The sequence below is a fragment of the Dipteris shenzhenensis genome, chromosome 23 (assembly GCF_047967505.1).
Source record: "Dipteris shenzhenensis isolate YYH24624 ecotype China chromosome 23, Dip_SZ_1.0, whole genome shotgun sequence".
NCBI lineage: Eukaryota > Viridiplantae > Streptophyta > Polypodiopsida > Gleicheniales > Dipteridaceae > Dipteris > Dipteris shenzhenensis.
Window position 1 is genome coordinate 33,006,817 of NC_141618.1, and position 15,446 is coordinate 33,022,262.

The 15,446-nt window shown below is 38.4% G+C and overlaps 1 protein-coding gene across 1 annotated transcript in view; it reads right to left on the reverse strand.

The window, feature by feature from the left end:
* The window catches only part of LOC147887274 (agamous-like MADS-box protein AGL11), a 98,074-nt gene that overhangs the window by 10,419 nt on the left and 72,209 nt on the right, over window positions 1–15,446 (reverse strand). The window contains exon 3 of the mRNA XM_087394263.1: window positions 3,420–3,501. Coding sequence (XP_087250389.1) covers window positions 3,420–3,501 — 82 coding nt within the window. The remainder of the gene's footprint in view (window positions 1–3,419; window positions 3,502–15,446) is intronic.

Below are 15,446 nucleotides of genomic sequence, written 5' to 3' on the forward strand. Positions count from 1 at the left end.
GGGTTTGATTTACTACATTCTTGGCCATCTTCCATGATAGAACCCATCATATCTCCTCCCCTTCCCCTTTAAATAGCATTGTATTAGGTAAACCTAATTGAAATTTAAATTATGCATTGTAGACTGTAGACTATGTGTGCATGTATACATGCATGCATGTGTGCATATGTGCACACTCATGCACGTGCACATGCATGCATATGTGTGTGTGGGTGGGTGGGTGGGTGTGGGCTACTATATCAACCCAAAAATCGTACACTTGTTGATGGGTGGCTCATAATGAAACAGCTAGGGCAATTCAAGAACTAGGGATTTCTCAACCTAATTCTTAATAATGTTTTACTTAGGTGCATGCCTGGGTATAACTAGGTCACTAGTCATGCTGACTTCATCCACATCAGGCTAATGTCCAACAATGCTAAAACTAAGTTTGGCATGTATGTTCATGAGGCATTGCTACTAATATAAGTAATAGAGGTCCTAGACCACATACTATCTAATGATGAAGTACTCTAGGGCTATGTTTTCTTGCTCACTCTATGCTTTGTATGTAGGCTCCTTGGTTACTACAATATTTCTCAAAGAGACTTGAAACAAATATACTCTTTCAATGTCTTATATGCCGATATAGTTCTTTGACAACCAAGTAAACATGCTATTGATGAGCATTTTTTGCAATACATAGTTGAGCTAGGGGCCTAGTGTATAGTACTTTTTCTAATTTTGATAGAGCTTGAGTTGTTCTTGGAAAGTATAGTATATGGCTTTCCATTTTGATAGCTTTTGAGTTTTTCATGTAATGTATACTATAGGGTGGAAGAACAATCTTCTATTTTCCCCTCTTATGCATGTAGACTCTTAGCCATAAGAAAGTGCAAAATTTTATGCAAATTTTTCTTTAATATTACATACTCAAAAAATAAAATATGTCTTAAGAGGTTTCTTAGGACGTACTAAAGGATAATCTTGTGAAGTGGTGAGGCTTCCTAACTGAAAGAGCAATCAAACCTCTTATTTGGAGATGATATTTATTCCTAATATACCTTTGATAGTGCAAAAACTAGCTTCGTAATAGCATTGCATGCTAGCTCTCCTAGCATTGGTTGTAAGTCTCTCAATGAGTTTTTTTGGTATCTTCTTTCTTAATCAAGTTCCAAGATTGGTCCACATAGGATCCAAGATGCATCTCTAGTAGAAGGGAGCATTGCTTTTCCATATAATAGATAGGATGGGGGGCTTAGATATGTCTCGTACTCAAGGGAATGGCCCTAGGTTGTTCATACCACAACTATACTAGGACATAGTCTTCTAAGACTTGGATTGCTAACAATGATTGGTTGTTATTGGTTCTTCTACTAGACCTAGTCTTCCAAATTAAGAGCTGATTGCTAGTGGTGATTGGATTTGACGTGATTCTGTCTATTTGTCTGTCTGTCTGTCTATCTGTCTATCTCTCTTTTAATCAAGTTCCAAGACTGGTCAACATAGGATCTAAGCTCGGGGGGTCACTATGTATAAACCCTCTATATCACGTGCATTCAAGGCCTATTTGTAAAATACCTTATCTGTCATTTTTCCATTAATAAAATGTACCCTTTTTTATACAAATCTATAATTTTTTTCCAAAATCCATTTAAAAACTCCCTTGTGTAAGTAAATTTTTGTAAATTGTAGATATTAAAAATATCCTTCTGTTGAACTCATGTGATAGGGTTACATATGATGATTGACCACCCCAAGGATCCAAGACTTATCTCTAGTAGAAGGGAGCATTTCTTTTCCATATAATAGATAGGATGAGAAGATAATCCTTTTTGCTCAACCAATGAACCAATCCTTGTACACACTTCCAAATTTAGATGCTTGTTCCTAGTAGAAATCTTCCTTAAAGTTCCACTCAATATTTTCCCATGTGACCATATGAGTCACAATGAAACTTATCATTTAGAAGCTATTCTTATTGAGACTATCACCCATTTCAGGAATTTATTTCCATGGGCAATCATTCATCTACATCGATTTCCTTTGTCATTGTACCTAGTCTCATAAGTTTTAATTTAAAAGCTATTTTTACTTAGAATATTGTGCATTTAGATGTATAATTCCATTGATACTATTTCATCAAAACCAACTATGTGTTTTGTAATATTTGAACCAAATTTTCATGCAATCATAAACTCATTCTAATGGTATTCTAAATGTATAATAAAATTTTTTGGGTCTTGATATTCTACATGTTCATAGCATGGCCATAAATATCATTTATATTACACAATATTGAGACATGATGTTTGGACCTCGAAAATCATTATTCAAATTTCATAAAAATTTTGCTACTGGTTATAGATTGTTTAAGGCTTCAAGTTGTTGTGGCATGGATTGAATGATGGCTCTTTATGTAACATTTTAAATTAGCTTTTCTCTCCATAAGTGCCAAGTACCATTTTTTTCCTATGCTTGTGAAGACTATCTTATTGTTAGAATTTATCAATTGCTAAAACTGGTTGGCCAATTTTGTAAAGTTTTTCTTACTTCTTTATTAAATACTTGTAAAATTTTGTCCTTGGGCTACACAACCAATTGGTCCTCATTCCAAACACGTTTTTGCACTTTTCTTAAAATGTATCATGAAAATGTGAAAATTAAATACTAATATTGAAAATATAAAAGTAGTACTGCAATGGTTGATTTCATAGTACATATATCACATTCATATAAATCAATAACTTTAGGAATGGGATGATCTGGATCCACACATTATTGAAAGAAAAATCACAATAGATGTATTAATGGTAACATAAAATGAGGGCATGTACCATGGTCCTAGTTATGGTTCTCTATACAAATACTATCAGGAGAGGAGAGTGTATACCTTTTCTAAGAACATGGTGTGTCCTAGTACTCTTCTCCCTACCCCTTCTCTCTCTCTCTCTCTCTCTCTCTCTCTCTCTCTCTCCCCACCCCCTCCTTTATTACTTGCACTTTGAGAAGAATAAATAAGAATGTGCCTAGCTTTTTCTAGAACGTTATAATCTTAGTTCCAAATAAAACTTCTCAAACTTCACAATACTTTATATATTTCATTCAAATTAAGGAGGTAGTTTTTAGGATGATACAAATGTCCTATCTAATATGGATCTTCCCATGTACATGTTATGTGTTAGAGTACCAAAATCCTAAGCCAAATATAACAAGATCTAACTTCTAGAACCTATTAAAGTGAAGCCAAGGTAGGTAGCTCATTTTGGATTGTTCTAGACTAACTAATATAATAGAATCCATGTTATAGCATGTGTAAAAACTTTATTTTTATTCCTCTTCAATAGAATTGAGTTTCACGTTGTGAAAAAAGAAATGGATATTAAAAAACCATAGACATTTATTTTAAAAAGAAACTTGACACTATGTGCTGTATTTACCTCAATGTGATCTTGTGTTACAACAACATAATCTTGAGTTCCCAAGCTAGATTTTTGATACCTTTCAAAAACTTTTTTCATGCTACAAAAAATAGCCACTGGGTATTAGTTATTCTCTCTCTTTCTCTCTCTCTCTCTCTTTATAAATCTTTTATTTATAGTTATTGATATTTATTCTAAATCAAGTTTTATATTAATATATAAGATATCTAAAGCTCTACCAAAATAATACTATTAAAAACATTGAAGAACTTAACTTCAATTGTAAATTTTATTGGTGATTGTAGCTACTACTGAAAATTTTTTGAAGCTAAATATGTGAATAAAATGCAATTTATTAGATACTTGTATAAGTATTATGATGAATAGTTTTAAAATTTCAAATCAAATCACCATAGTAATCCATAAATTCTGAAATTTTAGTAAGGTAAATATATAGAAAAATCTTGAAAAGAGATAGAAAGTGGTGGTTGAAAAATTTCAAGAGCATATAATCTATTTACTTTGCTCATATTTATAGTCACACAAGAACCAAAATCCTCGGGGGTTTACCTAACAATATGTAAATATACCACATGAATTCCAATGAATGGGTTTTAAAATTCAAAATCATGAGTCAAATTCACAGAAATACATTTATAGAAGGGGGTTTTTAAATATGGTTTGCACAAAAAAGCCCATAAACCTATAAAGGAAAAGGGGTCCTTCTATTCATGGAAAATTCACAGGTAAGGGGTTTTAGAAATACACCTTGAGCACGTGTTATACATAGGGTTTCTTAGTACTACCCCCCTTGAGCTAAAATATAGCTATTAAAACCTTTTAGACTTGAATTGTAGATAAGATATCCATAAATTATACATGTGTTTGAGGGAGCTACATCTTGCAACTAAAACTTATAGATCTACCTAGAAATGATTTTTATAATAATTACAAATTATAAGGCTCATCCATCATTTTCATGTCATACCTTAAGCATCAAATGGTTGAAAGTTTTCTTTACAGAATTCATAGATATAAGCATTATGTGAAGAAGTATGTGAAGGACTAGCACTGCCTATCTCCAGATATCTAAAGATTTGGGTTATCATAGAAATAGTGGTATAATGACATAAATATTACATATAAATTAAACCCCTTGACATTGGAGGTCAAACCACCAACCATTTCCTATGGACTATGGAGATAGAACTTATATAGTCCTCATGAGATGCACTTAGAAGTGCCATGAGAGATTATGACATGTACTTAGAAGCATCGTCAGAGATATAATGAGAGGTGATGTTCCCAATCCATCAATGGATATTTCTATATAATACTGTATTTAGCTTACAAAGAAGCTTAATGAAATCCATATTATAGGTAGCAAGCAATACTATGTCAATTTTGTTGCTAGGATTACCCTTGTCATCTTCTTCAAGAGCTTCACATGCGTGTGTTTTATCTTGTATTTTGCAGGAAGAGTAAGATTTGTATTCCAAGAAGAGTGAAATATGTATTGTAAGAAGAGTACTTTTCAGTCTCCTTACTACATCTTTACCACACAAACTAGTACTCATTGCCTCCTTGATACATGATTTCAATAAATGAACTTATCCATATAGTATAGTTGAATGCATTTTTTAACAATAGAGTTTCCTATATATCCCATGATACCACTAAGAAATGGCAAAGGAGGATGGTTTCCCTTTCTAACATGTTGGTTGAGTAAGTGATTGATTGCGATGTGAACTGAAATTGTGTAGCACTAACATATTGAGAGGATAGAGACATTTTTTTGTAAATAATAACATGGTTTTATTTAGTCCCACCACATCATCTTCTTATTGGTAACTATATTTAGAAAACAAAAGAATTACACTTCTGTATTCATCTGTCAAGTTGAAAAAATTCTCATATTGTAATTTAGGAGGTCTTGAAAACTCACAAACAACTTGAAATAAATATAATAACAGAAGCAAAATAAAGATTCAATGTTTGTTTTAGTAATGTCGAATGCTCAATAGTTACACTCATCCATATTAAAATCTAAAATGCATTAACATTAAACTGTAAATATTAGATGAATTTCTTGAGGCAAATCGATGATATTATAAGGTCATGTGTATATATTATGGATGTAGATACTCTACAATAAGCAAGAAATGTTTTCACTTTGAAACTATGTAATTATTTCTCCCTATCAAGAGGACACCATACAAAACTAAAACTAAGGACATGATACAAAACCAAAAAAATCACCTTAAATATTCATGGATAAATTATTCAATTATTGCAAGAATAATTTATTCACTAACCAAAACTAGATTCCTTTTTTGAAATTTCCTTTCTATTTATAGATGTCAACCTTGCACCATTCCTTATTCTCTAAATAAAAACAACCAATTGTACATATGCTAATCAAAGGCATTTTCTTTTTCAATATCAATTAATTCTTTTTTTCTCTCTTTAATCCAATATTTCTTGTGAAACCATTCTCATATAGATTATTAATGAATATTTTCAATCACAAAGTTCTATTGCAACACCTACCATCAGCACCATTTCATTTTCCATTTATTTTTTAGTACATCACAGTTTTGCCTTCAAGTCTTGGTTGGTTTTAAATTTTGATGAAAAGGTCATATCATACTTGTGTTTTCACCCCATGACTATCTGTACACATGTGCACATATGTATGTATACATTGTGTGGTGTGGATGCATATGTGTGTACATCCCTTGCCTATGTGTGTGTTGTTTATATATATGCATGTATATGTGCATGCTTGTGGGGGTGGGGGGGTTGTGCATGAGAGTGCTCTCAAGGAAAGCAAGAATGGAAGAGGGAGAGAGAAACAGAGAGCCACACCAGTTTTGGTGGGTGCAAAACCACCCTAATATTCTTTTTCATTCATTTATATATGTGTTTGAGTATTGTACATAACCGGGGTAAAGGCACAGTGACCTTTAACCCCCACAACCTCCCACTTAAAGGACAATGTGCCTTTAAGGGAGAATCACACCAAATACCAGGTGCACCCAAATGTGTATGCCACAATAGAGTGAAATATCACCAAAACTCATGTCTCAAAGCATCTGACTCATGTGCGTATACTATGCATCCATATGAGCAAATCTGTCCCAAAAGAAAATGCCAACTGCAATGGCAATCCAAAATGCCAATAAGTGCCGAATGACTCAAGCATAAACACTGTCCACTAGCATATGCATTGATAATATCTCATCCAAGAGAGCATAGCACTATCAGTGCATCACCTGCAATGTGTCAAAGCTGTCCCTCAGCATAAAATAGCATCCATAAAAATAGCATCCCACAAGGCAATTTGGGCCTATCAGCGCATCCAATAAGAACCGCAATGCATCCAAATGGCTTATAAATCATCCACTACAACCCAATGCACACCACAAATGAGCGCACACTGCTTAAACTACAACCAAAGTGATCTGCATAAGGTATGCTCAAGAAATCATAGTCCCACGGTAATGACCGCTACTGAAAATAGAACCTGAGATGCCTCAAAACATGGATGCCATTACATGATCGGACTCAGCAAGAAAAGCTGCAAATATCTCTCTTCTGCCGGAACTCCAAAATCCCAACCGATGAGTGAGAAATGGGAGTCAACACTTATCCACTGCCATGTGGCATAAATCTAAGGTTTCAAAACCTTAGAATGAAAAATGCATAACAGAGAGATGAAATCGAATACACAGAGATCTATAACTCTGAAGATCCTCCACTGAATCGCGTAAGAACTGACAGGTAGGGGTTTTTGGGTGTCTGGAATGCAATGGGACAAATGGTTTTGGAAACCGTGGTCTCAATCACTAGGTCCAACACACGGATTGAAAAACGTTTTTCGAAATAGAGCTATTTGTAAACTCCACCGGAGTGTGAATGATGAGAAACATAGAAGTTTTAGGACCTCCTGAGTCCACCAGAATTGACAGATCTGCAAATGGTTGCTCTAAACTTGAGTTCCAACACCCGAGCAGAAAAACGCAGAAACTGACACAGTGAGTCAGAAATCCAATGAAATGATCCTAAATTCAAGAATGAAGGTGTTTCCAAGCTCCTAAAGTGAAGTGGACACCAAAAGCAAGCAATAGTTGCCTCTACAAGTCAATATGGAGTCTCTGTCATCGAACGGAACATGGAAAAGCTCAAAAAACGACTTTTTCTTTGAAAACACTTAACAGGCTCTCAAAACCACTTCGCAAAACCAAAGTGACTTTTCCAAAGGTTCCTCCAAGGTCTCCGCACACTTGGATGCAAGTAAAGTCACCCACAAAGCTTTCCACAGAGCTTCTCCTTCCTCCCACAGAGCTGCTGAGCTTCTAGGCATTCATGCACGCTCAGCTAGATCACCTGGGCTCTGATACTAGTTGAGAGTGCTCTCAACAAAAGCAAGAATGGAAAAGGGAGAGAGAGAAACAGAGAGCCACACTAGTTTTGGTGGGTGCAGAACCATCCTAATCTTCTTTTTCATTCATTTATATATGTGTTTGAGTATTGTACATAATCGGGGTAAAGGCACAGTGACCTTTAACCCCCACAGTGCATGCTCGTACACCCATTGCCTATATGCTCGGGGGGGTCACTATGCATAAACCCTCTATATCACGTGTGTTCAAGGCCTATATTTAAAATCCCTTATATGTAATTTTTTCATTAATAAAATGTACCCCTTTTCTATACAAATCTGTAAATTTTTTCCAAAACTATTTAAAATAGTCCCTTATGTATATTTATTTCTGTAAATTTTAGAAATAAAAAAAATCCTTCTGTTGAACTCACGTGATAGGGTTACATATGATGAGTGACCCCCCCGAGCCTATATGTACATGTGTAAATGTACATTGTGTGGTGTATGCATGTGTTAACATCCATAGAGTATAGCTGCTAAATGCAGGGTAATGAGTGAGTAAAGGTGACCAGGATGAATGATCTACTTCAACAGACAAGCTTAAGGGAGTTTGATACCCAAATACACCAAGATCAGAGATTACAAGAAATGTGCACATGGAAGGAGTATAGCTCAAACTCAGGGAGTTTGATACCCAAATACCCAAAGATCCACTCCAAAGTCCAAGGATTCAAGGATCCTAGGCTACCACCACTTGGAACAACGAGATGCCTACCAAGAACAAGGAGATGCACACTTCTGGGCCATGAGGAGTGCATGCGCCTTGCACTTTTCAACTCCACATCCACAGGAAATAGCGACGCCAACAAAAATAGCCACGAAAGGAGTACAGCTCAAACTCAGGGAGTTTGTCCCCCAAATATTCTGAAGAAAAGACTTCTCGACAACATTCAGGGTTGTCATGGGGTGTCTCGTGGAAGCCGAGCCTCGTCACTCTAGGTTTTGAGCTTAGTATACGAGGTTTCAACCCCAAATAGGTGAAGGTGTGAGGGTGCTCAGAGAGTTTGAGCCCCAAATCACCTGAGCTTAGGAGTGGCAAGGCTAACACAAGTGCTATTTAGGAACCGGTAAGGACCACCTCCTAATACTAGGTTTGTCCCAAGTGCTTTAATATGGTTAACACAAGGGCTATTTCCACTAGTAGGGAGAGTTAGTAAGACTAGAAATATGCCTTAGTGCCCTACAAGCCCAAGAGCCCATGGTTGTAAAGTGAGGAAGAGTCCTAAGAAGGAAAAGGGTTGGCCCTCCCATCAAAAGGTGACATGTATAAAAGACCAAATGGTTGACTTTGGTCTTCATTGTTGTTTGCACAAGTTTGAATACAAGCTCCCTCTTCTCTTCCAAGAGTGTTTTAGGTGTTCTCTTGTTTCCATTGTAGTGCCTTTATGGTTGTCACTCTATCCCCCCTCACTCCCTTCTCCTTCCCTTCCTTCTCCCTCCTTCTCCCCTCCTTCTCCCTCTCCCCTGCCCTCTTCCTCTTCCCTCTTCCTTGCGTGAAATCACATTGCAACAATCTGGAGGTCGCTTGAGTGACACTTGTGGATGGCTCGTGCTATGCATTGCTCCCATAAGGAGTAGCTAGGACTGGAGGCTCCCTCAGCATAACTTCAACTACCCCACAACACGTGAGTCATCACTGAGACCCACTATATTTTTTGCACCACTGTTGGGGATAAAAGGTATGTTTTTGCATTTGCACGTCTCCCTTCGATATATTCCCATTGTACAAGCCTTCAAGCTTACCTTGGAGCTTATTAGTGGAGTTGTAGGAGAGAAGAGAGGTGGAAAGAGAGAGAGAGAGAGAGAGAGAGAGAGAGAGAGAGAGAGAGAGAGAGCGAGAGGATGGAAATCTATTTTTTCATGAGGAATGTCATTTGTAAGCATGAGAAGCTTGTTTTTTATGCTTTTTGGTGTTTCAAGTTGATAGGAACTTGGTAGCCTTGATTGTTAAGGTGTATGTGTGATCTAATCACCTAAAAAACGACAAAAGTAAGGATTTTTGTCAAGTTTTGAAGTAGTTTTATGTTCTAGAACTCCCCTTTTCTAAGTTTTTGCATTTTGACTTCCAAAAAGTGTTTGTTTTCAAGTTTTTTTCATTGATAAGGTAGATTAGGTAGTGTAGCACCCCCCCATCACAAAAAATCATGAACAAAACCTGCCAAATTCTCAAAAATCATCAAATCTCAACTATGTATGACTACCCCATTGAGTCGGCATTGTAGCATATCGCACCGACCAGTTTCCCTGCCGACTAGCACGTTAGCCAGATCCTGTTGGTGAACCTGCATTGACCCATTGCCATAGCACTTTCTCATCGACCTAACCTCTGACTACGGGTTACCTCGTCGCCCGATATTAATGCATGTCAAACTGACAGTTGTTGATCAGCGCTGTAGTGGTTTTCCATCGACCATTGCTATTCTACTACCCCACCATCGGCGTGGTGAACCCACCCCTCCGTCCGTGGTAATAATTGTTCCTTGCCGCCGTCGCGTTACTCCATCACACCACTCGTCACTATTCAATCTCACCATCCAGTGGTTTCCACTTACCCTGCCATTGACGCTATATTCCTTTCCCATCGATCGTCACCGTTTTGATCCCCATGCCATCACTATAATGTCCCATCGATTTGCATGTTATTAAGATCCCGATGCCCGTTGCTATCCGATATCCCTACGCTCGACGGGATATCCTTTTCGACCGATCGTACCGACCACATGGCAATCATTATTCCCATTGATTGTTGTGATACATTCATCACACCAACTGGTGCTATTTCCTTATTCCACCAATCGTCGCTGAAAGGTTATGCTACTGATCGTCGCTGAAAGGTTATGATGTCACTTGTCACCAAAGCCATCTTATGCCACCTGTTGCTATTCCTGTAACTGATCGATCGATGCTATAGAGTTATCTTGCCCACCGTTGCGATACCTCTGGGGTAGCTAAGGAATTAATAGAAAATTCTAGAACCTCAGTTCAGCTTGGGTGTCCCTAGCCAGAGGCATCCCACATGCACTTGAGGTCCGGAAGGATTTTAACAAAGGGTCCTATGCCAAAAGAAAGTGCTTCAAGCTACGCTCAGCCCACCCTCCATCTTAGTTGGGAGTCTGGAAGCTCGATTTCGAGCCTCCACTAATTCGTAGGTCCCCTCCAGAAACTCCATCTAGTTCAAACGAAACAGAGAGTTTGGAAGTCCAAGGGCCTTGGAAGCACCCTTCATGAGTGTAGCCTCTCCCAACTCACCTACACCTTCGGTTGCATCCAGGCTTAGTGGGTACATTCTCTTACATGTTCGACCGCTTAGGATGAACAGAGTCGGCAGACATGGAGAACCCCTTTGTCGACATGTCCACAGGAAGGGAAGGCCAGTAGCAGACACTTCCCGAGCCTCAGACTAGGACAAAAACTACCTTCTATGATCTAGGTTCCTTTGCCTATGCCAGACCCCCCTAGTGGGAGAACATGGATGATGAAGATCCATGGATGAGGGAACTCCGTAGACAATGCCGAGGGGATACTAGGAACTTCCAAGGTAAAATGTCTTATGACCCTCTAAGAGCCTCGGCCCCACTAGCCTTCATCAACTATGGGGCATCGTAGTTCCCACCCTATCGCCCATTGCATGGAACCAATGTTACTGTGCCCCAGGACCCCCCGTCTTTGGGAATTTGTCTCTTCCCGTCTATACCAGTTGCACCAATGAACACAGGCATGGGTACTTTTGTCCTAATGCCGACACCAGCAACTACATGGACACCATTACCTAGGCTAGGTAGGCCAAAGGCCAGCCTTGTGACCTATCAGACCCATAGTAACACCACCTTCGCTAGCTGCTCAAATGGTGTTGACTGTTGAGGCAATGTGTATTTTGGTGAATGCCCTAGGAAGGGGGCCAACACCAACTCCACTCGCCCCAGTGTTCCCTGCAGGAATGGCAAATCCCTCAAGAAGTCCCATGGCCAACCCATAGCCATTTCCGAGTCAAGATGGCCAATGCATTCAGACTCGGCCTGGATGACAATGTAGGCCAGTGGTATAGGGCTCTCACCCTAGAGAAAAATATCAACTAGGAGACATTGAGAAAGGCTTTTATTGTGGGATTTGCCCCTAGCGGCCATAAATGGAGCCCGATCAACCAATTGTATGGGGTAAAACAAAATTACAAGGAATCCCCGAGGGATTACATTGCGAGGATTATGCACCTCAATGCCCACTATGAACCCTATGAGTGGATGAGCGATGAACAACTATTGCCTAGCTTCCTTATCAGGTTAGCTGACCCAAAGCTACATGACCACCTCATGGTGATGAACCCCACCTCTTTGATCTATGCAACAAGGTGGCCATCTGTATATGTGACAATATGATGGACAAACTGGGCTCGGATAAGGCAAACTAGGCTCGGATAAGGCCTCGTCCCCCTCCAAAATAACCCCATCGACTAGGTCCTTGAGTGAAGAGTCAAGCAAGAAGGAGGCTAATCAGCCTAAAAGCTTGGATGTGAGTGAGCTAGCCTCCAATCTATTGGAGAAGCTAGGTAAGAAATGGAGAAAAGGAACCTCCAAAGAGGCATCGAGCAACTCCCACTTGTTTCCACGAAGAGACAATGTCTGGTGTGGGGTATGCAATGGCAACCACCCCTCCAATGAGTGCCTGCGCCTAAGGGCAAGGCCGGCACTCTATTAAACACCTATTTCATTAATTTTGGACTTTTTCTGTTGTTTTTGGACGAAGCCCACAAATCCTTCCCAAATGAAAAGTTTACTTTGTGAAAATATCCTTCCCAAATCAAAATTTTACTTTCTGAAAATATTCTTCCCAAATCAAAAGTTCACTTTGTGGCACTATCATATTCACATAAAAATATTATTTTTTCAATCTATACTTTTGCACCAACATGCAGGAATTTGAAATAATCCTATATTAGAAATTCTAGCTATACCTAAGTTATTTGTTAATTTAATTATTTTTAATATTTTTCCTTGACGTGATAAATTTATAAATCCATGAAAGGAGACTTAAATATTTCATGAAAATAACATTGTCACTCGCAATATGCACAAAATTTTTAAAACTTTTAATAAATAGAAAAAAGACATGATGCCATAAGACCCAAGTTTTGTATTGAACCAAAGAGTGTAATAGCAATTATAGCTATTATTATATGATTACATTGAGAGACGTTGCTCTTAGCTAGAGTCTTTATATCCAAAATGATATAGATTGAACATATGTTTACAATTTAAATTGTTGCTCTTAAAGAGCCTCAATTCGTGCCATCTGCATAATTTGACTCCCCATTGTCTTTTTGCTCAATGTCACGACAGTCCCTTGCCAGGGGCCATCTCCATTAACTCCCACTTGTTTTGCCAAGCCTTGCCCCTTGGGTGCATTGACTCCCCATTGTCTTATTGCTCAATGTGATAGTCCCTTGCTAGGTGCCATCTGCATTAACTACCTATTGTCTTGCCAAGCCTTGACCCTTGGGTGACATCAGTGCAAAATACAAGTGCCATCTGCATTAACTCCCACTTGTCTTGCCAAGCCTTGCCCCCTGGGTGCATTGACTCCTCATTGTCTTATTGCTCAATGTGATAGTCCCTTGCCAGGTGCCATCTGCATTAACTCCCTATTGTCTTGCCAAGCCTTGACCCTTGGGTGACATCCAATGCATCTTTTGACTCTCATTTGACATAGGAGGTGATGACTCTGATTATAATTGTCTTGAATTGGCTTCTTGCTTGGTACCCAAATAAAATCCTTCAATGGACTTCAATACAAAGATTTAATCATGGACATTCTTCATTTGTGCTATCTCCTTCTACTTCCTCCATGGCGAGCATCCTTAAAAATTCGTGTATATGCAAAATACTTTGCTGTGGTTTTTTTTTTTTTCCTTCTACCTCATACCCCATGTGCTTCTTTGATTTCTTTGCCCTTGAATGCCAAGACACTATGATTGTCTCCGTCGAAACTTGAGAGACCACTTCATCATTTGGGACCCACTCCTTCATTATACAATTAGTATACAATGTGTTGTTATCCATATTCTCCTTCTTGCCCTTTGGCTCATACCATACCATTGTAAATGTTGTAGCTCTCCTTGGTCATCTCTTTGCACATCAACTACTTTTGCAACCCAAAACTTCACATTCTCATATTCATCATACGATGGCCAAACCACAACAAAACAATCGACCTCTATATCTACTTGTGGCATAAACTCTCTCTTCTTCGGTCTACAATATGGACGTGGGAGTAATGATACAAATTCATTTTCAAAGACTGGAGCTGGGTGCAAATCATTATGAACATTTGGCCAAAACATATTGCATTCTTCCTTGACATCCTTTGAGCCTCGCATTCTCTCAAGGTCCTTTATTAAATTTCGTGTCTTGTTAATTACAGTGGTAGTGTGTTCTCTCCAAGTAGGCTTCGAATCAGGATATCTCCGGAGCATTTCCTTTTTGTATGTAATAAATGCTTTTAATCCTTCTATTTCACAGTTAGACCTCTCATTGAATTCTTGTATAAGAGCCCATGTTGGATACCTTTCCTTGCTGGGAATTGAAGTTAAGAGACTGTAAGGTTCTTCAGGTTCCCATTTTGTATCATGAGAATACTATTGCCATTACATTATGGGTTTTTCATCTTTTAAAAAAAATGAAAGTAGTGTGGATTGGTATGACCTGTCAATGCATCACCACCCATTTGTATGAAAGGTAGAATGAAGCTCTTCCAATCATACATTCTTTCGAGCCTCTCACATACTGTAATTTCCTTATGACCACCAACTTGCCTGCCACATCTTCTTACCAAGTCATCTATTGTCTCCACATCCTTGCATTTAAGCTCCCTTGAGACTATGCTAAAAAACCTGATCGATATCCTCATGTGTATGCCCAACATACAAAAATCCACATTCGACCTCATTGAAGATTCGATGAGCAACTAGCATGGAGCAGAATGCAAACATGAGTACATTCTTATTTTCTCGCCAGCAACCTTTTTGTGCATGTACATTGCGAATTGCCTTCATAATAGATGTTACAACTTGATTGCAAGGAATCAATCCATATATCTGCAAAGAACTTAATTCCATGCACTAACACTCCACATAGATGTGTCTTTAGAAAGTGCTTTCCTTGTAATTTAGGTGGAGTGGCAACAAAATGAAGCAATGTTGTTGTATTCTGATCCATGCCATCTACAATAAGGCACATGTAGTCATCGAGATGCGAAATAGCTTGCTCCTTCCAAAATGCATATTTTTGTCTGGAATGTCGAATAAGGTCATGATGAGATTTTCAGTTTTTTTGTATAATTCCCTTTGATTTGGACATGTTGCACTCTCAATCGCTCACTTTAAATCATCACAGACATCGCACTTTGACATTTTTTGCCTCCTTGGGATTTTAACATATCCAAAGTTCTTCTTCCAAAGAGTATACAAAGTATGAGAAGAAGCTACAGCATCCCCTCTTTGTCTTTGCTTTTCTGCAATAGAGTTAAATACTTCGAGCTTTGTCAAGCCCATTGGAAGGTGCATTTTAGTGATCACGTCACCATTAGGGAGTTTGGTAGATATATGG